Consider the following 20,998-nt stretch of genomic DNA (forward strand, 5'->3'; position numbering starts at 1 on the left):
AGGGGCAAATGGCGAGACATGCCGTTCTGTTGCCGCTCCAATCCGCACTCGAATCCTTCGCCTGGTCCCAGTAAAGAGTTGGGTCGATTCACCGTACGCAGTAAAATGCAGCATGTGTGTAAAGACACTTAAGGAGTGTTCTGAAGTATGTTTCTGCCCCTATCTGCGACTTCCTAAGCCTTTGCTTGCATGAGGTCAACGGCTATCGTCTCGAGCGCTGGAAGGGAATGCATCGAGTTGCAGCTTGGCAGCTTGCTTGTCTACAACAGGAAGAAAAGTAGCCTATCGGCAACAGGCCGTGACGATTTTGCCAAAACGTCAAAATCCAATCCACCATGCCAAGTGATGCATACTGACGGGATCTTTGCGTTGGGGAATGCGAGGGGTCAATGACCGAGGAGGCCAATAGATCTCATCAGTCGAGCACGTGGGATATACGAGAGCAGGCATTTGTCGATCCACTCCAACATTTTAGGTGGAGAGTTCAGAGGCGGCTCGCGGCGGGCCATGAGCCGCGGAACGGGACCCTGGACGGAAGAGAAAGGTGGTCAAGGCGGCATTGCGTCTGGCTGCTTTCTACTCCATCGCAGTGCATTTCCGGTGGAGAGAGAGAGAGGGACTGTTGCTGACAGATATTTGAAATTAGTTGAGATGTGATTCCTGGAGTCTTCGTTGGTGGTCAATGTGGTTCAGAACCGTCTAGTCAATTTCAAGAGAAAATTGGTGGAATCTTACTCAGCATTCAGACTGAGGTAGATCAGCGACTTACAGGCTTGGGCCTTGTAGTTGCTGGCGCATATTGATTGGACCAAAGTGAGGCCCGCGTCATGAGACTCTATAATCTATTCTCTCGTAGTTTGCCCGGCTTTTGCAGTGTGGCGGACGGCCCGAAGAAGAGGCGGCACACCAACGGAAAGAAAGGTGTGGTACGAAGTCGTCAAAGGATGCTGAAACTGGCTGCAGGCGATGAAATTTTGCGATGTGGCGCGCGTGAGACATCCAGAATAACTCGGCGCGTGGTGTTGTGGCACAGACCGAGAGATTTGGGCTGCCTCTGAAGGTAGGACCTACAGGAGGCCCCACCATTTCAAGGCTCACATACGAGTCCCAGTGTCTTTCCGAACATTGTGGCTCCAGCCGGTATCATAATTTGGGAACGTGCCATTGGCGTAAACAAGAATACATCGAACGGCATGGAGAAGTCTACAGACCTAACGGCAATGGATGAGGATATGTTGAAAACGTAGCCACTCGTCGTACGTGAACTAGAACCAATCTCGATCTGCGCTCGTTGGTATGGCTTAGCACGGCGTGTTGCGTGGTCAGTGGTTATCGACATGGAGGCCTAGCCGAGACCGAGCCAGTAGAAGAGGAGCAACAGTGCAGAGCGGTGACACGAAGTCTATCTTGTCGCGATAGTGAGACGGCCAGCTGTCAAATGAAGCAAGTGAGCATGTGCTCATCATCTAAGTTAGGTTCGTCCGCTTACGGATGAGGGGGGAATTGGAGGGGAACCCCGACTGGCATGTTATCTGTGCCGAGCAACGATGCTTCCCTGCGGCGTGGATGATAGCAGCGGACAAGGCCAATCATTGAGCAGAGTGCTTTTTAAAGCACAAACTCAGTCATGTCGCAATGCTGGGTTGCCGTCTGCGCTGCATGCAAGCGAATGTGCAAAGTCGCAGTTGCAATGGCGAAAGCACCGAGGAGCCCGGACGCGTGCTGAGCGGGCGGAACTCAATCATTTGGTTGATGGACGAGATGAGACAGACGGGCAGTTGCAAGTTGCAAACAACCTTCCCCTTCTCCGAAGCGGTCGGTCCCAGTCAAGACTCTGACTTTTAGTAAATGTCTTTTGTCAAACAAGGCCGGGTTCCAAAGGCTCAAGAGAATAACGGGCTCCGACAGCGTTCCGAGTACGGGCGGGACGTGGCGCCGCCGGCTCTGGTGCTGCTTTTTGCCGGGTACAATTAGGCAGGGTTGATTGGGCCGAAGAAGGCAGACAACGCAGACTATCACGATCCGAGAGTAGTCACGGTGTAGTCGAGGCAATCCCTGGTTGCGCTAGAGCAAAATCAGATGCAAAGAGGCAGAGATTTCTTTTTGGGTTTCCACCGGCTGTCCACTTTCAAGGTTTTGGTCGACATGGAAGAGTAGAGTCAGTGGTTGAGACCTTGATGAAAAAATCTGAATGAGTTGGCGCTAATGCGATATCGCGGCGTTACTTTATTGAAGTTTTGGTACGATGTACGATATAGTCGTATGGGTACTTAGAATCAAAAAGCGAAAGGGTGTTGGAGATGGAGACAACTGAAGTTGATCCACGGCCGCTTCGGTTCAAAAGTGCATGGAGTTGGAGAGAAGACCGTAGAAGGCAGGAATGGCCGAGAAAAGCAGGAATTGCCTAAGATGAGTGGGAGAGGCTTCCCACCCCGTATCGCAGGCGGCAGGTGCAGCAACGGGGATTCGGAAGCAAGGGCAGGAAGTCCACCTGGGCAGGCAGGACCGCAGTGCGGCAGGGCCAGGGGTAGGTCTCCGTAGTACCGTACCGCACCTCCCCTGACAACCTGAACATCAACTTGTTGCTCTTGCGAATCGATAGGGAGGGGAAGGAGAGAATGGGCAAGGTGGGTCCAAGATGCGGCATGCCTGCCCTCTAGCTGCACCTCATACAGAAACGGCAGCGAAACAGCATTTGGTGCTGCAGGAGCATCATTGGGTGGAGGGAAGGAGGGAGACAAGACTTGGCAGACATCTGAAGTCACCTCCAGAGGCTCCAGGCGCAGACGACCGTCTCAACCACCTCAAGGCTCAAGCCCCCAACCTCGAGTCGCGGCTCGCCATGATTGATGCTATTGTCGCAATTGCAACAGCAACCTCAAGGGTAATCATACACCGCCATACTCCGTGCCAAATCGAACCTCTCACTATCTTTGCCAATACATGCGCAATCCACATCATTCTGGCCGTTGTCGGACTTGGCCATGCAGAGTCACGTTGGGTGCGGCATCGATCAATCGTCGTTGCTTAACCGTCGTCATGCCTGCGAGTCTGCGACCTGGAGGAGGGGACGGGACCCTGAAGGAAGCAACGATGGTAGCTTATCCAATTGCTCCGAGTCTCCTCCCTCCTGCAGCCGATGACTGTGCCAATGTGCTAACGATGGCCTTGCAAGCGGAGACCTGGGGAGCAAGGAGTCACGATGCCCACAACTACGTACAATTGAGGCCCGTCATTATCATCATGGTGGTGCTAGCTTGCCTTATGTAAGGAGTCTAACGAGCCATGGGTGCTTGGCAGAGGTACTGTGTATCGATACTCTCTCTGCAGATTGTTCCCTCGTGTGGCGGCCAGCGGCGTCATAGAGACGAGGGGCTGCAGCACCAATTGATTCTGCTGCTGCGAGCCAAGACGTGACATGGCAAGCGTCCAAGGCATCGCGTCTCGGAGCGAGCCCAGGTGAGTATTCTCTCTGCCGGTATGCGGCCAGCCGTAGCTCGGTGTCGGCGCAAAGATTGGGAGAGGGAAAAGAGAATGGGCAACAAGACAGTCGACAATTGAAGAACAAAACACAGTAGGTGCTGTCGAGTTCTGATGTTGCGGAAAAGAACCTTCCCATTCCGCGCCTCCCCTTCGTGATACCTTAAGGTACGTTGCCGATACCGGTACCTAGGTATCTACCAGAAGCAGGGCCGCGGCCATTTTCTGTGAGGTATGTTCCTTCCCAACCCAGAATCCTGGGCAACACATTCATCAACGCATCCAACCATACCGACGTAGAAAGGGTCCATACTTCGTGTGTATACATACGCAGTACACCACGCCTTCCCAGCCATGCATGTGCAATCCATCCACTCGGATGTGCGAATGAGGGCGAGTGCAGTCAAGATTGGGTCTGGACTGGCGAGAAAAGCCTGCAATTGACCCGATACGCTGCACAGCACTTCCCTCCTGCCTTCAGCGACTGTACAGTACCATGGAATCTCTGTATTCGTGTACGGATACTTACTTTCATTGGCTACAAACCTACCTACCTTCCTTGCATGGGATGTATCCGTACCTGTTCCCGTCCCTGTTCCTGTTCCTGATTCTGTTCCCAAGCCAAGGAAGGTATCGTCACCAGCCTAGATACCAGACCTACCTGCCCTCGTGGGCCGCAACCTCTAGACCACTGATGTCCAGTCGACTTCCCACACGCCCAAACGCCGATGCCGTATCGCACCTATCGCAAGCCACCCCGGACCGTGAACAAGGACTTGGCCTGAAAGATCCATGCAACCAGACCCTTCACTGCCTCTCGCGCCCCCCATCTTCCCAGTGCTCCCCCATCTCTTCCTCCACCATCGTTCTGGCACTCCCCTCCCCTCTCAAGCCTCTCCATCTCATCATATCCCTGTCACCCTTTTTTATCAAGGCAAGCGCCCCGGTTCTGGCCAGTGTCTTCCCAATCTCCATGTATTTAGACTTTGGTCCGTCTTTGCCCAGACAACTCATCGTAGCCCAAGTACTATCGCAATTCTTCAACCGCCTTCTTCCGTCGTCTATCCTTTTCTTGTCTTCATCTTTTCAGGAACCGACCAGAAAATCTTCTGCTCTGCACATACACCCGATCGCTTGCTGAACATATCTGTCGACGCTGGTCCATCCTCTTGCACTTGGACAAATTGACCGACCGAGTAACTGTCATTGCGTCATCCCAACCCGCCCAACTGGGCTCTTATCTCTGCCACCACACCCAACGTCCCAGTCCCAAGCTGGAAATCGACTAAATACGAGAATCCGCGCCGTCGCTTCCCTACACCAACCGAGCGCACCGCACCCTCCCGATCACCTCCTCTCACGCAATTGGCGACGACCCCTTCGCAGGAGATTTCAAGGATATGAAATACGGCGAACAGCTCGAGCAGGAATCCGTTCCAGAATGGAGTTTACGTGGGTTGCCCCGTTCCATTCAGTTCATGCAGGACCCAATTGGCACGTGAAGGCGATTCCAGCTGACCGGTAACTTTCGCCAACAGATAACGTCGACTACAACTCGCTCAAGCACGAGATCAAGGTTCATACGAGCCGCGACCAGGCGACCGCAATCGCCATTCCCGGTCACCAAGATGCTGCTCTCAAGCGTTTCGAAGATAACCTCTACCACGAGCTTTGCCAACAGCACGACCGGGTTGATCTTTTTGTTTCCAGCAAGGCGGACGAGCTTTCGCGTCGACTGCGTAAGTCCATGATCGATCGAAGAGTCTGTTGTGTACGGGACCCAATTGGCTGACGCAAGATCCAGAATACATCGCCGATCAGCTTCAAAAGTTGATTGTCAAGTGTGCCGAGGAGGGTGACCGTATTTCGATCAAGCGGCATCGACGGTTCGCCAAGTACGAAAGGGATCTGCTTCGTTGCGGAGAAGAAACACTTGCGCTCGCTCGTTTCATCAACGCCCAGATTACGGCTTTCCGGAAGATTACGAAAAAGTACAAGGTGGGTGTTGCACACTCTATCCGCAATTGTGCCGTTGCTGATTTGCTTCTTCAAGAAATGGACAGGATCTTCCACACTCGGCGCACGCTTTCGCGAAAACGTACTCGCTAACCCCAAGAGCTTTACCCGTCGCGACCTGAATAACCTCCAAACACGTTACGAGGAGTTGCTCAACACTCTCCGCACCTCCACGCCTCAGTTGAGCGAGCCCAGCTCGCCCTCCTCCGATGAACAGACACCCACGAGGCGAGGATCTACCGCAGAGAGTTTCTTCACGCCTTTGCCACCAGCAGAGCGAATTCCTCGGAGGCCCATCCAGCAGCAACAGCAACAGCACTACTGGAATGAGTATGACGATGGCAGCGAGAATGGTGGACAGGAGGAGGAATACGCCATTTATATCAACCCTGACGCAGACATGAGCTTTCCCGGCCTGGACTCGATGCGCGCGATTCTTGCCGCGCCCTTCCGCCACGCAAAGACGTGGTTTTCAAGGCGGCAGAACCCTGAGGGGCAGCGATTGTTGGCCAGCGAGCCCTTCCTCCAAAGCTACGGCGGCATTTCACCACTTGGCACGGATACCGACGACGAGTACGCGAGCTCTGATGGTATGCCTACGAACGGATATGCCACGCATTATGCTACGCTACCCAGCATTAACGAGCAGCAAGTGCGGCGGTACCGCGAGCGCGTTTTGTTCTGGGCCACCATTGGCTGTTTCGGCGTATCTTTCCTACTACTCCTTGTGGCTGGTATCCTCATTTCAACGGGCCGCCACAAGCTACGCGCAGAGGTCGACGCTGGCGTGACAGTTGGCGTCGTGGCCAGTCTCTTCAGCGCCTGCCTCGCCTTGGGTATGTCGCTTTATCGGCACGATGATTTGGGCATCTGGCAACGTGTGGCCGTGTATAGCAGCTTTTTCACAGCCTGCATGCTCAACGGTATGCTACTCATCCTTGTTGTGGGGAATGCAGCATAGCGTCCCCTATCTTTTCTTACTGTTTTGTTTACTTAGGCTGGGTTGTCATGACCCATGTTTGAGTCCTTTCCTTTGTCCATTGATTACATGCATCGGCGACTGGGAGAAATAGTGGAGGGGTAACTTGAATTTTGTGGGACTTGTTTTTATGTCTCTGAAGCGAGGTGAGGAATTTTGACAACCTTGAGGAAAATTCCCAGGAGCGTTTGTTTTTTTCTTAAAATCAGAATACCGGCCGCATCACTGCACTGCCCGCCTGTGTGTTTTTCCGCCCCCAGATACCATAAGCACATCAATACCTATTAGAATTGGGCAAAAATAATGGCTTACCTCATCTCGGCGCCTGTTGACGATTTGGCAATCGTCCAAATTCCGGTGAGAAATGACTGGGGATCCATAGTGCCGTGCCCGACCGATATTGATATTGCAGGGATGGAATTTTCTCATGATTCAGATGAATGCCATCTTTTCTTCTTCCCTCTCTAGTCCATGATGATGGGTGGTGATGTGTAGTGTCCCACAAAGATCTCTGTTGTTTCATTTCCCCCGGAGTAGTGGCGGCGTCAAGGTGGCGGTCCGTTAACATGTGCCTCTTGGCCGGTTCCGGCATAAACCAGTGAGTTCCAGAAATAAACTGAACAGAGACAAGCCAAAGGGCCAAGAGCATGCCTTTGCTCGTTGGCCCCACCGCGAGCCTGAATGCGAGACAGACGGGGGGATAAGAGCTTGGGCAGAGAGAGTAACACAGCAGGTGAGTGACCCTGCGCGTTGCACTCGGCTGAGGGCTGCTGGAACAAAAGTCTCCCAGACTGGAGATGCCGATGCCGCTTGGACGGGCAACATGTCGAAAATCCCACCCAGCCAGCTTCTCCTCATCCCAACTGCGGCCCATCTTGATGGGCAAGTTGACCCGAATGTCGCAAAAGCGCGGAAAAGGCACGTGCAAGGAATTTGCGGGGCTTGCTTTTGCTTTCCAGCATAAGAGCTACGTGGGCAACTAATGACACGATGAGAACGTTGCGCGCAGCCATGGATGGAGTCGAAAATCCGGGTTGGACCGCGTCGTCGATTAACGGCATGGGCCGTTTTTGGCGCAAAGAGGGGCTGCCTCATTATCCTCCAGAGGCAGTCTAGGCACTGGTCGTAAGATAAAGAGCTATGCGACGATACATCTCGCGCAGAATTAACATGCAGCAACTCCAAACTTAGCCTCTCTGCGTCGTCGTGGAGAGTTCGATTTACGAAAACCCGCCCAGATCCGGAGTGCAGAGTCTAGCCCCATTACGAGCAAGTGCTTGGAAAGCTTGACGGCGCCAGCTTCTGCCCTTTAACATCTGCAAAGTCCCTTGTTTTTCGCCTTTCAATTCTGAGAATCTCCCAAAAGTATTTAACGGTTGACCAGCAGAATTTCTTTTGGTGAACCCCAGCAAGTTGGTGATTGGCGAAGTGCCATGACCTAATTGCAAACAGCCCGCAATCCTTGATAGTTGAGCGTACCGTCCTCAATCCTTTGGACATTCGTACAAGAATGAGGCTGTCTGTTGCAGGAAATCGCTCAACGCTGTGCCTCCAACGGCTATGGAGTTCTCCTGGTATTGATTTTCCAAGCAATGCAGCCACAGCCTTGCGAAACTCGTCGGGCATTCCTCAGCGCACAGGCGGCTCCCCTTTCCCCGCTATGCAGTCAACGCTGCTGCAGCTTTTGCCGGTGTTTGACGGAGAGCAGTGACTTGAGACTCGAGTCTCGCAAAAACTTGCTGCAGACTGAAGCAAGAATAGGGTTCATCGCAAGCCTCATCCGTGAGCTCTGGACCGGTCGCATGGAGGATGACGAAGTGTTGTCATGCGATGGTGCGTGTGACCAACACAGATCGCCCGGGGGCTGGCGAAGGCTGCGGATCTTCCTCAGTCCATACTGCCATTTTTTGCAGAGAGCTCACGGTAACACGGCTGACGCTGCCGCCAGACGTGGATGTATAATTTGATGTTTCAACATACACATATGAATAGTAAAATATGCCGGTGACATCTCGGAGCAGTGCGATGTGTCATCTCCACCGCCGGAGGCTCTGTTCGGGCGGAGTCGAAATTTGGTGTCTTCCGAGGGGCCGAGCTTCAACTCATTCTGGAGCCGAATAATGTCCGCAAGTCATATTTCCGAGGGTACATCTAGACAAGTTAGTCTTCAAAGCTCTCAGCATGCTTGAACCTATGACGGATTGCTCACTTTTTGCACATTTTGACGCCGGTGCTCCTCGCTTCGTGGACACGGTCGAACTCTTCCAAAAGCCATCCTGTGACAAAGAGTTAGCAAATTGTTCTCTCTTCACGCCGTCAGAGATCATACGAGAACAGGCCCATCTTTTAGCTGTGCTCTCAACGTTCTGTCTAACTTCCGCCATGAGGGAGTCTGCGCCTTCTATGAGAGAGTCGTAGTGAAACAGAAGTTGCATCGTATGAAAGAGAGCGTATGGCCAAACCGCAGCGCAGTGTTCCAAGACGTCATCGCGGTTGGAATAGGCGTTGAAGATGCCATTTGAGCCATCAAGCACGAGACCAATCGTGAATTTGATACCGGCAACTGCCTTCTTCATTTCCATATCTGTCTCTGGATCACGGGCAGGCATCCCTGGTCTATTGGCAGTATACAGGAAAGAGTAGAAAAGGAGGCAGAACAAGCTGTGGCAGTCTTAGCATATTTCCAACCGCATCGGCGACTAGCAACGTACCTAGCACAAAGAGCATAAGTGTTGAGGTTCTCACTCCAAGTCTCGGATCGGGTGATAAGAGCCTCAATCAGATCTCTCGTGGCGGACTCAAGCTGAACAAACGAGTAGACAGTCGGAGGTTCTTCGATCTCAGCATTTGCCGCCTCCCAATTAACGGCGTAACCGAGAAGAATGGCGGCCTGGCAAGACCTCTGAAAAGCGCCGACGCGCACCGATGCTGGGATTGTGGTAGGGTACCGCTTGATCATCTTAACAGGCCCGTTTCTGTCATTGTCCCAAAGGATGTGCTCCGTTGGGAGAAGGTCGTCATCGGAGGGCATGTCCATCTGGAGCGGTGTCCAAAGTGTTGCGGATTGCTCATGGGAGATTCTAGTCAAGTAAGCAAAGACACTGGTGAAAGACACCAAAACGCTCTTACTTGTCCATAATCACAAGAACCCACCACAGAGCTCGATTTTGCTCTTCTTCGGGCTCAGCAGCTAGGTCCTCTTCTTCTTCCACATATTTACCCGGTCTCAGATTCAACACCTTGCCGATGGAGGCCGCCTCGCCGAACGTACGATAGCAACGAGTGATGTCGCCGTGCCCCAACTCGTACAACGATAACAGAACACCACACTGAACGTGCTCGATCTTAGGTTTCGAAAAGGCTTTCCTCAATGTCCATATACGCTTGGCCGACTGGTAGAGCGGATGATGAAGCATAGCGGTGGACGAGAACTCGTCGCAGTTCCAGATAGTTAAGAGATGGATGCACAATACAACCAACGCCAAATCAGAATCGTTGGGGTTGCTGTCAAGCTGAGCCGCGGCACAACGTATTTGCCAGACCTCCGGGTGGATCACGAGGAGCCAGGTGTTGACGGTGTTGAAATAGGTGTTGATGGAAGCTTTCCAGTCGATTCCGTTACCGTTCAGAAGCTGCATTATCTGACCAGCAGTGAAATCAACCTGGTTGAGCCAGTCAAAGGCAGGCCGCGCGTCGCCATTGGAAGAAGAAGAGGCATTGCCAGCGGCGCCTTGCGAATCAACAATGGTCAGGGATGGCGGGTTGACGACAAAGTCGTAGCAGCAGTTGGTGGTGAGTCTGAAAGGTTAGTCAGAATACCTCGGTGTTGACAATTTTGGCAGGGGCAACCTCTCTTTTCTTGGAGGAAGAAAAAAAAACTACTCACCTGGTGCATCTAGAGCAAGCGGGCAGACCTTTGTCGCACTTCTTCTTGGTTCGGGTGCATTTTTCGCAAGCGCGGTGGGCGCGGGGCGGGGCGTCTGCGGCAGACTGGTGACTTGAAGACGACGACAACCGATTTGTGTAACGCGAAGTTGAGTTGACGTTGTCAGAATCCTCGGACGGCGGCGTCACGGCAAGGCGTTGGACCTGTCTCGCCATATTATCTATCGTGCGTCTTGGTAGTCGCTACCTCACGGATGTTATATTTCCAAAGAAACAGCGCAGCTTCAGGCAATGAAGCGCGGGTGCCGCCAACGGGCAAAACGACGCGAAGAGATAAATTGACGCAAGAGATGGTGGAAGCAGAGTTTCGTTGGTGCGAGCCTGGGAGGGTCAAAGGAAAAACGAATTTGGATGTGTCCCACCACGAATTCGATTCTGCGGAAGGTTGTCGGCAGGGACAGCACAGCAGTGAAGTGGACTATCCGCGAGGTGATTAAGCACAGCCGATCAATGCATGCAGGACCGGCAGCGGCAACAGCGAGCGACGGCAGCGGTAGCAAATGCAACGGCAGAGGCAAGCCTAAGGTAGCTTAGACAGACGAGGTCTTGGGGATGTTTGGATTTGTTGGATTGGAGCTGGGCTGAGGATTATTAAGGTGAGGTAGGCGCAACCACAAGCTACGGATACCTACCGCAAAGGAAGTGTACGGAGTACTTCCATTGCGTACCTGTACGGGAAAACACTAGTGTTGAATTGCTAGCCGTTCTCTCAACTGCGATGCTCCCTACTAGTGCCGCATGCTCCACAGGTCCAGACTCTCCGCGAGTGGCCTCTTGTAGCCAAGAAGGGACTCAAATGGAGGGGGGCAATGGGGGGGAACAAGTCAACCCAAGCGGATCCTTCCTCGATACAGTCTTAATCCCGGCCCCGCTTACCACTCGACGGCCGCTGAAGATGGGCACACATCTTCAACCATGTTCAATGCTCAATGCTCAATGCTGTCGAGGTTGTTGCCGCCCATGTCACTCGTCTCTTTGTTCAATCCATGAAGGCACATGTGTAACACGAGAACGGCGAACGGGAGACAACTTGGCAGCCTCGCTCTTTGCTCAGTAAACAATGACGACTCACGACAGTCAAGCCCGCAGGAAGGTAGGTATTGGGGACGGTTGCGATCAGCAAGAGCCGGCTTGTTTCCGTTTCTTTCTTCCAGCCCAGCAGTCTGTCCTCGTGTGGCGGCTACACCGGATAATGATGTCTGACGCTGTTCAGTCTTGGCCAGGCGACGCCGTGAGGGCCAGTTTCTGACTGACACTCGCAATCAAAGACACAAATGTTCTAGCCAATGGAACAAAACATTCTCTGCACATCTAGATGACTGTACTATACCAAAGGTACATACCGAAAGCCCGGGTTCGAGACTTGTGGCCAGCAGCGGCAGATTCCAGATTCCAGATTCCAGATGCTTGAGTTCTTCCCTTCCAATTGACAAGGGAATTCGACAAGATGGGAAAGATAAGCTACGGTACGTATTCTTTCTCGGCACCTGTCGTGCTTCCTTCCCGAGTCTTGTCTCCTCCTTGCTCCCGATCAGTGATCACTGCCCATTATTGCCTGCCATATCCACACGTCCCGTCCACATGTGCCCCAATTGCCCCAATCATCTCGAGTATCACTTGCTGAGCTGCGCTTGGGCCCTCGACATCGACATCTTACATAATCCACAGTCTTCTGCATTCGTACTAGTGTCACCCTCACCCACCCATCACCGCAACGGACATGACCTCCGCCAACCAACAAGGACACCATCAACATTTACCACCGATTGCAGCCAGATACTATCAACATCTTTTATGTCCTATGTCTCGGTGTGAGACAAGCCAACAACGAAAATAGACAAGACAGTTACACGCAGCCTGGTAAGACGAACACCTCGCAATCTTCCAGAACCAATCGAAACATGCTAGAATCATCTCAACAACCCGCATGCGCGACCGCGACCGTCGTTACCCCCGAATCCGGTCCGGAAGAGTTGAGCAATGACGTGCCGCATCGCCTCGAGTCGTCAGCAAGCCCCATGTGTCTTCACCGCAGTTCCCTCACGTAGGGCTGACACGATGGATCACGGCGCCCAGGAAAAGCTGCCCATGCCTTCCTTCATTCTGACGACCCCTGGCCAAAGGGACCATTCAAGCCAGCGACGGCTCCTCATCCGACGTTGAACACGTTACACAGCATTTTCTGTACCTATTCTCTCGGAACTTTCGTGCCCATTGCCAAACTTCCACCGTTACCTCCCTTTATTGTGGCTAGATTCCTCTTGACGTCGACGATTGGTCATGCGGACGAACTTGAGCCCGCCTTACGGCTTACGGGAACGGATTATTTTGGAGATAACGAAACGGTTAAAACCAGATTTCTGGGTGTTGGCCACGACGGAGTCGGGCATCTTCTTTCCAACCGCCCCGTCTCCTCCACTCCCTCCCACCGTAGGCACCGGAGGACGGGAGCCACGGCTTGTTCCGCGTGGATTCTGCAAGGATACAGTTGGTCAGCTTCGCGGTCGCAGACTCCCAAGCTGCACCGCTTCCACATTGACGCGACATGAGCCTTTCACCAGGGATCCGAATCCTACCCCCAACCTCTCTAGCGACGTGCAGCTTTTCGGGGGCCAAAACTGCTAAACATGGCCGGCACACGAGGAGTTGGTGTGCTGTGAAGGACAAGCTCCACTTGTAGCCGATGACCTCCGCGATCCTCGGCCCGGGGCGACACTCTGCAAGGTGGGAATTCGCCCGACAAACGTGTAGTATGCTTCGGCCGTGTCCTCGGCCGACCGGTCTCCGCATCCGGATGCTGCCAGTCGACCCGGCGCGTTACGCCGGACCAGTTCCGAAAGACCATGACTGGGATCAAACATCCAATGCTCCAAGGCTATTCCCCTGCAGATGCAGGAACTTTTGGAGCAGTTTCCCCGCGTTGCGTGCTTCCCGGTTGAGTCATTCGGTTTGTTAGTGCCAATAAGCCAAGGAACCAACTTCTTTCGCCCTTGCGATGACATACCGAAGACCTTCAAATCGAGACGCTTCCCATGATGTTGTCTGCAGGACCCTATCCTGACTCGATCTATTTTCAGACCACCTGTCATACCAACAAAGTTGGACACGGCACATTTCTTACTCTTGCCCATCAACCCATCTAGCAACCGGATTGTGTCATTGTTTTCGCCCCCCATCAGCCAATTGAATGATAGTTTCGCACCGTCTGTAAGTCTTGTGCCCACTTTTATCGTATCGGCTTCGGCTTCGGCCTCCCACCGGACCCTCATACCTTTCGCTAGACACTACATGACCACTTCCCCATGATCTCCTTGAACCTTGGACTAACAAACTTACAAGCCCTCAACAACACTTGGAAACCCCGGAACAATGTCTAAGCCACAATTCCGCATCCGCCCAGGAACCTCCGCCGACACGGCAGCCATCGTAGACGTCTACATGGCCGCCTTCGGCAACGACTGGGCCGTCGACAAGATGCACCCCCGACGCCGCGAGTTTCCCGAGGACTGGCGCGCCGCCGCCCACCGCTACTTCTACGCGCGCTACTGGGGTCCCGAGCAGCAGCTCTTCCACGTCCTTACCATTCCAGACCCGGACTCAGCCTCCGGCGAGCGCGTCGCCGCGTTCAGCTGGTGGCGCCGTCCATACCCCACCCCGGCCGAGAAGGCCGCGACCGAGGGCTACCTCACCCTCCGCGGCTGGCTGAAGCCCATCTTGCTCGGCATCAACTCCCTCACGGATTACCTCTGGCCTCCGAGGTCTCTCGACCCGGCCATGCTCACCATCTTTGACGACACGCACATCGCCTCGGACGTGCTGACGCAGGACCCGGAATACCCGGCGCGCAAGACGGCGTGGTACCTTTCGACGCTGGCGGTGGCGCCTGGCGATCAGGGAAACGGGTTCGGGTCGCTGCTCGTCCGGGAGGGACTGGCGCAGGTGGACAAGGAAGGCGTGCCGGCGTGGCTTATCGGGCTTGTCGGGGTTGAGCCGTTCTATCAGAGGCTCGGGTTTGTCGTCAAGGGGCGGGCGAATGTGGGGAGGCTTGCGGAGTGGGATGGCGGGTCAATTATGTTTAGGGAGTAAGAGAAAGGTCTACCTTGGACTCTGGAGGTTGAAGCTTTGCACGGCTTCTTGGGTCGATGGAATTCATGAATGAGACGACGTATAGATGAACTCACGGCGTGTACAACTTGATGATATCGAGAGCGACGGGGATTTACTCTTTGATATCTAGCGTTTATAGAAGAGTCGGAAGAGAGCAGACAAACACAATGCTGCAACGGCAGTTTGTGCGGTTTGCATGAGCTCATTAGACATACCCAAACCATCGGAAGAGAGACCTTTTGTAGGGTGAACTTTACATCCCAACACCCTTTTCCATCCTGTTACAGAGAGGCTATTGTTGTGATTGTGCTTAATCCTACACGAAACTAACCCTCCTACAAAAAAAAAAACAAAAAAGAAAAAAAAAAGAGGCGCATTTCATTTACTGAGCGTCAAGTGAAAGTCCTCTAGAGTTGTTGTAGGTGGTGATGGTACAACTCGAGCTTGTGGAGGTCAAGTCCTCTAGGTTTATCTTTAATCTAGTCTGTCTCGAGGATAGGCTTACAGGTGGTGTAGTGGATTGCGCCTTTCTGCTGTGAAGAGAGAGAGGGGTCGGGGTTTGGCACTCTTTTCCAGTAATGTACTACTTTTCTTAACCTTTTCGGCGAGATATTCGCCAATAACCACCTATCGAGAATCGATCAAGGCAGATTTGCAAGACGGAACGGTATCTTACAATGTGAATCGTCCAGGTTTTCCACAGGGGTAGCCTCGGAATTATGCATTCTCTCCCTTGATTTATTTCCCCCATTATTCATCTATCAAAAGGAGACACAGCCAACCACGACTTCATTGTTTGGCTATCACATCACATCATTTCACACCAAGGCGTATGGGAAGGATCTTAGCTTAACTGCGTATTTCATTAGGCCGAGCTATCTAAGCGTTCAAAGCCCTTGCAAGACGAAGCGTTATCAAACGAGGTTCAAGGAAAGTTTTTTGGTTTCGCGTCCGCTTCATTCCGCCCTTCAGCCATCTTCCATACTCTCCTCCGGTTCCCTTTCAGATCTAGTCGTCTTTCCCCGTGACAACTTGCCGTTGCTCTGCGACTTGGACCGATTCGTGAGATGTAACGACCCACTGTCAAGAGCGTGAAAGAAGTGAGGTGAAAGAAAAGAAAGAAAGTTGGAGGGGAAAACCGTTCCGCAAAACTGACCAATGGCAGAAAAATGCAGAAGAGCTGGAGACGGGTAGAAGCGAAGAGAGAGAAAAACGCGTCGGAGGCAAAAAAGAAGAAAAGAAAAAAAAAGCAAGAACCGGAAAAGCCAACGCCGTTTTCAGGTCCGTACTGAATCCCAAAACCCAGTCCCTTCCCATCCGTCCGTCCGCCAGAAGAACCCACCCAAAACCGCCGACAGCCTCCGTCCGTATTCGTACAAATGCCAGTTCCACTCCATACCATCACCCGGGTCGTGCTTCCAGATCGACCTTGCTAGAGGAGCAAAAAGTCGGAAATAATGAAAGAGTTGCCCTGCCCATCTAGGACTTTCTAAAAAAGAAACCCAAAACCGACCCCCGAGTTTTGCTTGTGTCAAGCGTGTGCCGTTGATCCATGCGATGTCCAGTCATCCATCATTCGATCGTTGTCAGGGCGGCAGGTACGTGGCCAAGCCCTTGCCGAAAGAGAGAGAGAGAGAGAGAGATAAAAGAAAGTCCGTGGTGTACAATGTGAATTTTGTTTTCCGCTATTCCTCATGCAAAACCTGGCCGTGCAACGAGAGGAGAAAAAGAGAGAGAGATAATTAAAGAAAGAGAGAGGTGTAGGAAAACCAAATGACCGCTTGCCGTCCCCCAATGTTGACTCCGATTTTGATGCCGTGTCGACGTGACATGAATGCGGGTATAAGGAAGGCCGTTTCAAAAGAGTGCTTGTTTCTTGTCTCGATCTCGGATTGCCCCAATCAATGACGGGTGCCGTCATTCATGGGCTGCATGGGCTGCATGGGTTGCATAGGCTGCATGGGCGGGGTGGCGTAGGAGGAATGGCGCGAGTGCTCGGGAGTGCGATCATAGCCCTGCTGGTTTGGGGCCACCGCGAAGCCGTGCGCAGAAGGAGCGCGGTGCATGGCACGGGGTGCGTTCGGAGTGCTCTGGTGACGGGTGTGTCTGTTGGCGCCAACAGGACCAAGGCGAGCGGCGGGATTCGGCTGGAACGGAGAAGCGCCGTAGGCGTACTGCCGCTGAGGATCCTCATAGTAGTTGGGCTGAGCGGCCTGGGCGAACGGGTTGTCGTGAGGACGAGGGTAGGTGCCATCGTACTGGTCTTGCGGCTGCTGTTGCTGCGGCTGCTGATCAACCGGGTTGGGGGCGTATCCGTAAGGAGCGAAGCCCGAAGACGAGTTGGGTCGGTACGTGGGAGCCTGTCCCTGGTGGAAGCCTCCGCCAATCTCGCTCTGAGATCGCTGGTGGTATGCCCGGCGAGGGTCAGGATAGGTAGGCATGGTAGTCGAGGTCTCGAGGTGAGAGGCCATGGACTTGCTGCCGCGACGCTGGGGAGTGGGGGCAGGGAGGGGGCCGCCTTGAGGACCGCCGGCACCGAAGATGAAGGGGCCGGAGCCCATCTGGGGTTGGCGGTAGTAATCCTCCTCAGGATGGTTCTCGCGGATGTTGCCAAAGGCAGGGCGGTGCGGGATGTTCATGCGACGCATGCCAGACGGAACTCGAGGCATACCGGGAATCGCATTGCGATCCTCGTAGAAGCCGGCTAGAGATATATCAGTATTCTGGACCCAATTTCCGAGTGAGAAGGTGTGGTTACTGTCATGGCCCCAGTAGGCATTGGGCTGGCTGACACGTCTAGCCATAGGCATTGCCTCGGGTCTCAAGGCGACACCCATCGACTGGGAACGCTTGTGAGCAGCGCCGCCGCTTGTCTTGCGCTTGAGGTAGGTCTTGGGCTTCTCATCGGGGCCGTCGCTGCTGATGGTGGGGAGGATCTCGATGTCGGGGATCTGGCTCAGGCTGCCACCGTCGATCTCGGTCTTCAACTGAGCGACAATCTCCTGAATAGCAACAGTGGTGTATCCAGCACCGCACTTGCTGAGGAGCCATTCGGGGACGGCAGTGCCGTTGAGCATAGCACCGTCGAGCTGCTCGTCCTCGGACTCATCTTGGTAGGCACGCTTCTTCGACTCCTTCTTGTCCTCCAATCGCTTCTGCTCTCGCTTGCGGATGGCAAGAGACCAGCTGTTCACCACGCCTGCCTTGCCAGCTCTCTCATTCTCGTCGCTCCACTGCTGAACTCTGGCGATCTGCTTTTGAACAAGATCGACCTGGAGCTTTGAGTACTCATGGGCGTTGCGGTAACGGCTTCGCTGGTAGTGCTTGCGGCAGAAATGAACCCAGACGTGGGCGGGAATCATGCGGGTGCAGAGCTTGTTGCGACCAAAGATGTGCGAGATGGCCTTGCGAGGCTGAGATCCAGTGTCGCAGTTCTCGATGTACATACACTTGATCTCGTCGCTGCCCGACACGGCAGGGGGAGAATCGGGAGGCGACATACCGTAAGGTTGCTGCTGTTGCGGTGGGAAAGGCGCGGTTTCTGAAACCGAAGGGAAAGGTTGGAAGGTAGGCGCAGAAATAGCGGCAAAGTCGGGCGCGGAAACAGCCCTTTTGTGAGTTCTTGAAGATTGATCTTGCGGTAATGATAGGTAGTTGAGGTTGTCTTGTTGTTGTTTTGAGTGAGGGCTATTGCTCGATGTAATCAGTAAAGAGTCCAGCTCGGAATGGAGTTTAAGTAATATTGGGCGGTCTGAATTGTTTGGAGAAAGTAGAAGGAACGAACGATCTCGTTTGTTTGGAGGAAGAACGGAGGAGTTGTGTGATGGAGAGGAAAGGGGGAAGAGGGATCGAGTCTCCGAACAGTGATTTAAATAGGCTGGAGAAAGGAAGATTATCGTGATGCTCAAGGCGGTCTCAAGGTGGTGAAAGGGAATTCGATGTGAATCACAAGGCCTCCTTGAGACCGCAGATTCGATTCACAGTCAGATGAAAGGGAAGGAGCGACCCGGTCAGGTCACGTGTGAGATCGCAGTTCGATGTGAAGTTCATTCACGTGAGGTCGAGGCTATCGTGAGGTGAATGAAGAGGGTGAAGTGAAGATACGGTAGGTAAAGTGAAACGAATAGTAGATGGTAGAATGAAATCAGGATAGGGGAGGTGCGATTGAGTTGAGCCAGGTGATAGGAAAGCGCGATCTGGAGAGTTGAACGCAAACTGCTCCTGGCCAGCGATCTCTTTCAAACTCAAGACTCATGAGATCGAGGGCGAGATTTGGGAAGGATTAAATCACAAAGCGCATATTTTCACGTACCTCAAACCATCAGTTGGACTTGATCGGTTGCTACCGCCCATACCTCTGGTGATCAAGATAGCATCTGACGGACTGCCTGGTCGCCCAGTCCCCTTCATTGCGGGATCCAAAGCTACTGGATCATGTTGACCCATCGTTCGTGGGGATGGAGGCTGAACATCAATCATGCCCGGGCCACCCATACCCTGCTGGTGATCGAGTTTTGTGTCAAAAGCCGGTACATCGTTCAACAGGGACGTGAACGGCTGAATGCCGCTCACAGTAGATAAGGAGGATATCCTCGAGTGTCCTCCGGATTGATTTGAGGAGGTGTACGATGACAAACTGCTGTGGCTGTCGGAGAACTTATGTTTCGGGGATTTGGGAAATCCTCCTGTTACGTGGTGCCCATCATCTTCGCGGGGGAGGTTGGGCCTGGACGAGATTAGAATCTACAGGTAAAACGAGAGCACCTTTCTGTAGCATGGAGACTCTTGCAATTCCGACGAGACAATCCCGTGGAAACACAATCGCCTTTCAATGAGATAAGGCCAGCGCAACGGCAGGGAAGACGGCGCCAAGTACTTGCCTTGCTGTTAGTTGAGCATCCGAATCACCGGAAATGCTAGTCCTTGGAAATGTCAGCCGCTGAGTACTATTAAGAATGATAGTGGAAACTGTCAGAAGCCTAGGCAACCTCCCAAGCTGGCTCACCTTCGGCTAGTCGCAACATGAAGTTGCGACTCTGGCTCGCCTAGGTATGCCAGGCTTCGCGAGGGAGTCAGTCTACGAGGTCGTCCAAATACACAAGTGCACCAGTGTTGCGCTGAGAACGGGACCATGCAATACATACCGGCCAGGGTGTGTACTCGTCATTGGAGTGATATTGGCGGAATGCGCCATCTCGTGTGCCAGAGAACTGAGAGAGCTGGCCCTAGAATGGCAGTTCGATGAAGGAGCGTCGCAAGAGCTCGTGGAAGCCGACTGATCCACGTCGGATTCGCTGTAGTATGTAGGCTTGGTGTGGGAAGCAGGAAACTTGTTGTCAAGAGCTAGGTGAAGAGAGTAACCGCCCGCATCCCATGGCGTGCGGTTCCGCGGTGCTCTAGCGTCGCTTGTCCGCCTAGAAGAAGCTGTCTTCTCCGGGGACGATGTGGTGATTTGTCTTTGGAAAATCGGTACAGAAGTGGTTTCGAGTGAGTTGTCCCGAATAAATGGCTTTTTTCCCGCCGCTACGTTCAGTAGTGATGTCACGTCCATCGCTCAAGCGCGGACAACGTGGGAGAAGTTTTGTCGCCGAAACGAATCCAGTTTGGCGGTCCCTTGGGGTAGTGGCGTGATATGTGTCCCTGAAAGCTCCCTCTTTTACGTCCGCCGGGTATCGTGATGTTCAGGTCGTAATAGTCCAACTTGTAATCCTCAGTTTAGTTGTCGAGAACCTGTCTCTTGTTGTCGATGATAGTTATTGGTGAGAAGAAGATAATGTCCGATCTCTAGGATCCAGTCCGATACATCGGATACTCGTCGTCTGTTAAACCCAGGTTGCGAAGGTCGCACAACTAGGGGGACAGGTAGGTAAGGTGACAGTGGTGGGAGGAAGCGTAGGGAAGCGATAAGGTTGATGGGAGATCCCAAAGCTTTTGTGTGTGGCGCCCGGGAGGCGGGCAGGCGACGAGGGAAGGGGAAGGGGTAGTACAGGAGGCGATGACAAGTTAAGAAGCAAACGATAAGAATATCAGACCTATCGTTGGGATCGCCGTTTCAGAGTCGCACTGACAGTTCCAAAAGCGGATTGAAACAGCCGAAACACCTTCAAGTCGCCCAATGGTGTACTTGAAGGGTCATCCGAAAGGGACTTTAACACCTCTTAGCTTGAACACGCCCTGGCAGTTCGCAGATGTCGGATCGACCTCGAACCGAGAGAAACAGAGCAGAGGAAACAGTGACTTCCTCGTACCGTAGCTGAGGCCCCAAAGCTGTACGATCAAGGGGGTTGACGTGTGGCAGTGTCAAAGTAGGAGACGTCGTGCAGACACGCGAGAGTGGCTTGCCGAACGCTGGTGCGGTTTTTCTAGATTCCTGATGCTCCGAATGCGAGGCTGTTTCCCAAACGTGGTGATCTTGTGCTTCGAGAAGAGTGAGAAGACAATTCCGGTCCAAAGGTTGAATCTGAATCGGTG

General features: G+C 53.2%; 8 protein-coding genes across 8 annotated transcripts; 3 read left to right on the forward strand and 5 right to left on the reverse strand.

Annotated features, from left to right (window-relative positions):
• Positions 1-2,638: 2,638 nt before the first annotated feature.
• On the forward strand, positions 2,639-3,031 carry CPAR01_03810 (uncharacterized protein; the record flags this gene model as incomplete). Its single annotated transcript, XM_060488096.1, has 1 exon — positions 2,639-3,031. One exon carries the CDS (start codon positions 2,639-2,641, stop codon positions 3,029-3,031), a length of 393 nt encoding a protein of 130 aa, XP_060352302.1.
• Positions 3,032-4,880: 1,849 nt separating this feature from the next.
• Positions 4,881-6,457, forward strand: CPAR01_03811 (SPX domain-containing protein; the record flags this gene model as incomplete). The annotated part of the gene is made up of 4 exons (XM_060488097.1): positions 4,881-4,932; positions 5,019-5,219; positions 5,285-5,478; positions 5,534-6,457. 4 exons carry the CDS (start codon positions 4,881-4,883, stop codon positions 6,455-6,457), a joined length of 1,371 nt encoding a protein of 456 aa, XP_060352303.1.
• A 2,120-nt stretch (positions 6,458-8,577) lies between these two features.
• On the reverse strand, positions 8,578-10,576 carry CPAR01_03812 (uncharacterized protein; the record flags this gene model as incomplete). Its single annotated transcript, XM_060488098.1, has 6 exons — positions 8,578-8,626; positions 8,685-8,751; positions 8,805-9,136; positions 9,187-9,555; positions 9,605-10,273; positions 10,362-10,576. The coding sequence occupies 6 exons, from the start codon at positions 10,574-10,576 to the stop codon at positions 8,578-8,580; spliced, it is 1,701 nt and encodes a 566-aa protein (XP_060352304.1).
• Positions 10,577-12,766: 2,190 nt separating this feature from the next.
• CPAR01_03813 (uncharacterized protein) lies at positions 12,767-13,210 on the reverse strand (the record flags this gene model as incomplete). Its single annotated transcript, XM_060488099.1, has 1 exon — positions 12,767-13,210. One exon carries the CDS (start codon positions 13,208-13,210, stop codon positions 12,767-12,769), a length of 444 nt encoding a protein of 147 aa, XP_060352305.1.
• A 579-nt stretch (positions 13,211-13,789) lies between these two features.
• Positions 13,790-14,506, forward strand: CPAR01_03814 (acetyltransferase; the record flags this gene model as incomplete). Its single annotated transcript, XM_060488100.1, has 1 exon — positions 13,790-14,506. The coding sequence occupies one exon, from the start codon at positions 13,790-13,792 to the stop codon at positions 14,504-14,506; it is 717 nt and encodes a 238-aa protein (XP_060352306.1).
• Positions 14,507-15,452: 946 nt separating this feature from the next.
• CPAR01_03815 (uncharacterized protein) lies at positions 15,453-15,929 on the reverse strand (the record flags this gene model as incomplete). Its single annotated transcript, XM_060488101.1, has 1 exon — positions 15,453-15,929. The coding sequence occupies one exon, from the start codon at positions 15,927-15,929 to the stop codon at positions 15,453-15,455; it is 477 nt and encodes a 158-aa protein (XP_060352307.1).
• Positions 15,930-16,428: 499 nt separating this feature from the next.
• Positions 16,429-18,027, reverse strand: CPAR01_03816 (uncharacterized protein; the record flags this gene model as incomplete). Its single annotated transcript, XM_060488102.1, has 1 exon — positions 16,429-18,027. The coding sequence occupies one exon, from the start codon at positions 18,025-18,027 to the stop codon at positions 16,429-16,431; it is 1,599 nt and encodes a 532-aa protein (XP_060352308.1).
• Positions 18,028-18,814: 787 nt separating this feature from the next.
• Positions 18,815-20,078, reverse strand: CPAR01_03817 (uncharacterized protein; the record flags this gene model as incomplete). The annotated part of the gene is made up of 4 exons (XM_060488103.1): positions 18,815-19,270; positions 19,404-19,449; positions 19,533-19,572; positions 19,625-20,078. 4 exons carry the CDS (start codon positions 20,076-20,078, stop codon positions 18,815-18,817), a joined length of 996 nt encoding a protein of 331 aa, XP_060352309.1.
• Between the last annotated feature and the right edge of the window lie 920 nt (positions 20,079-20,998).

Source organism: Colletotrichum paranaense (assembly GCF_030867605.1).
Source record: "Colletotrichum paranaense strain IMI 384185 chromosome Unknown Scaffold_3.1, whole genome shotgun sequence".
In the NCBI taxonomy this organism is placed as follows: Eukaryota; Fungi; Ascomycota; class Sordariomycetes; order Glomerellales; family Glomerellaceae; genus Colletotrichum; species Colletotrichum paranaense.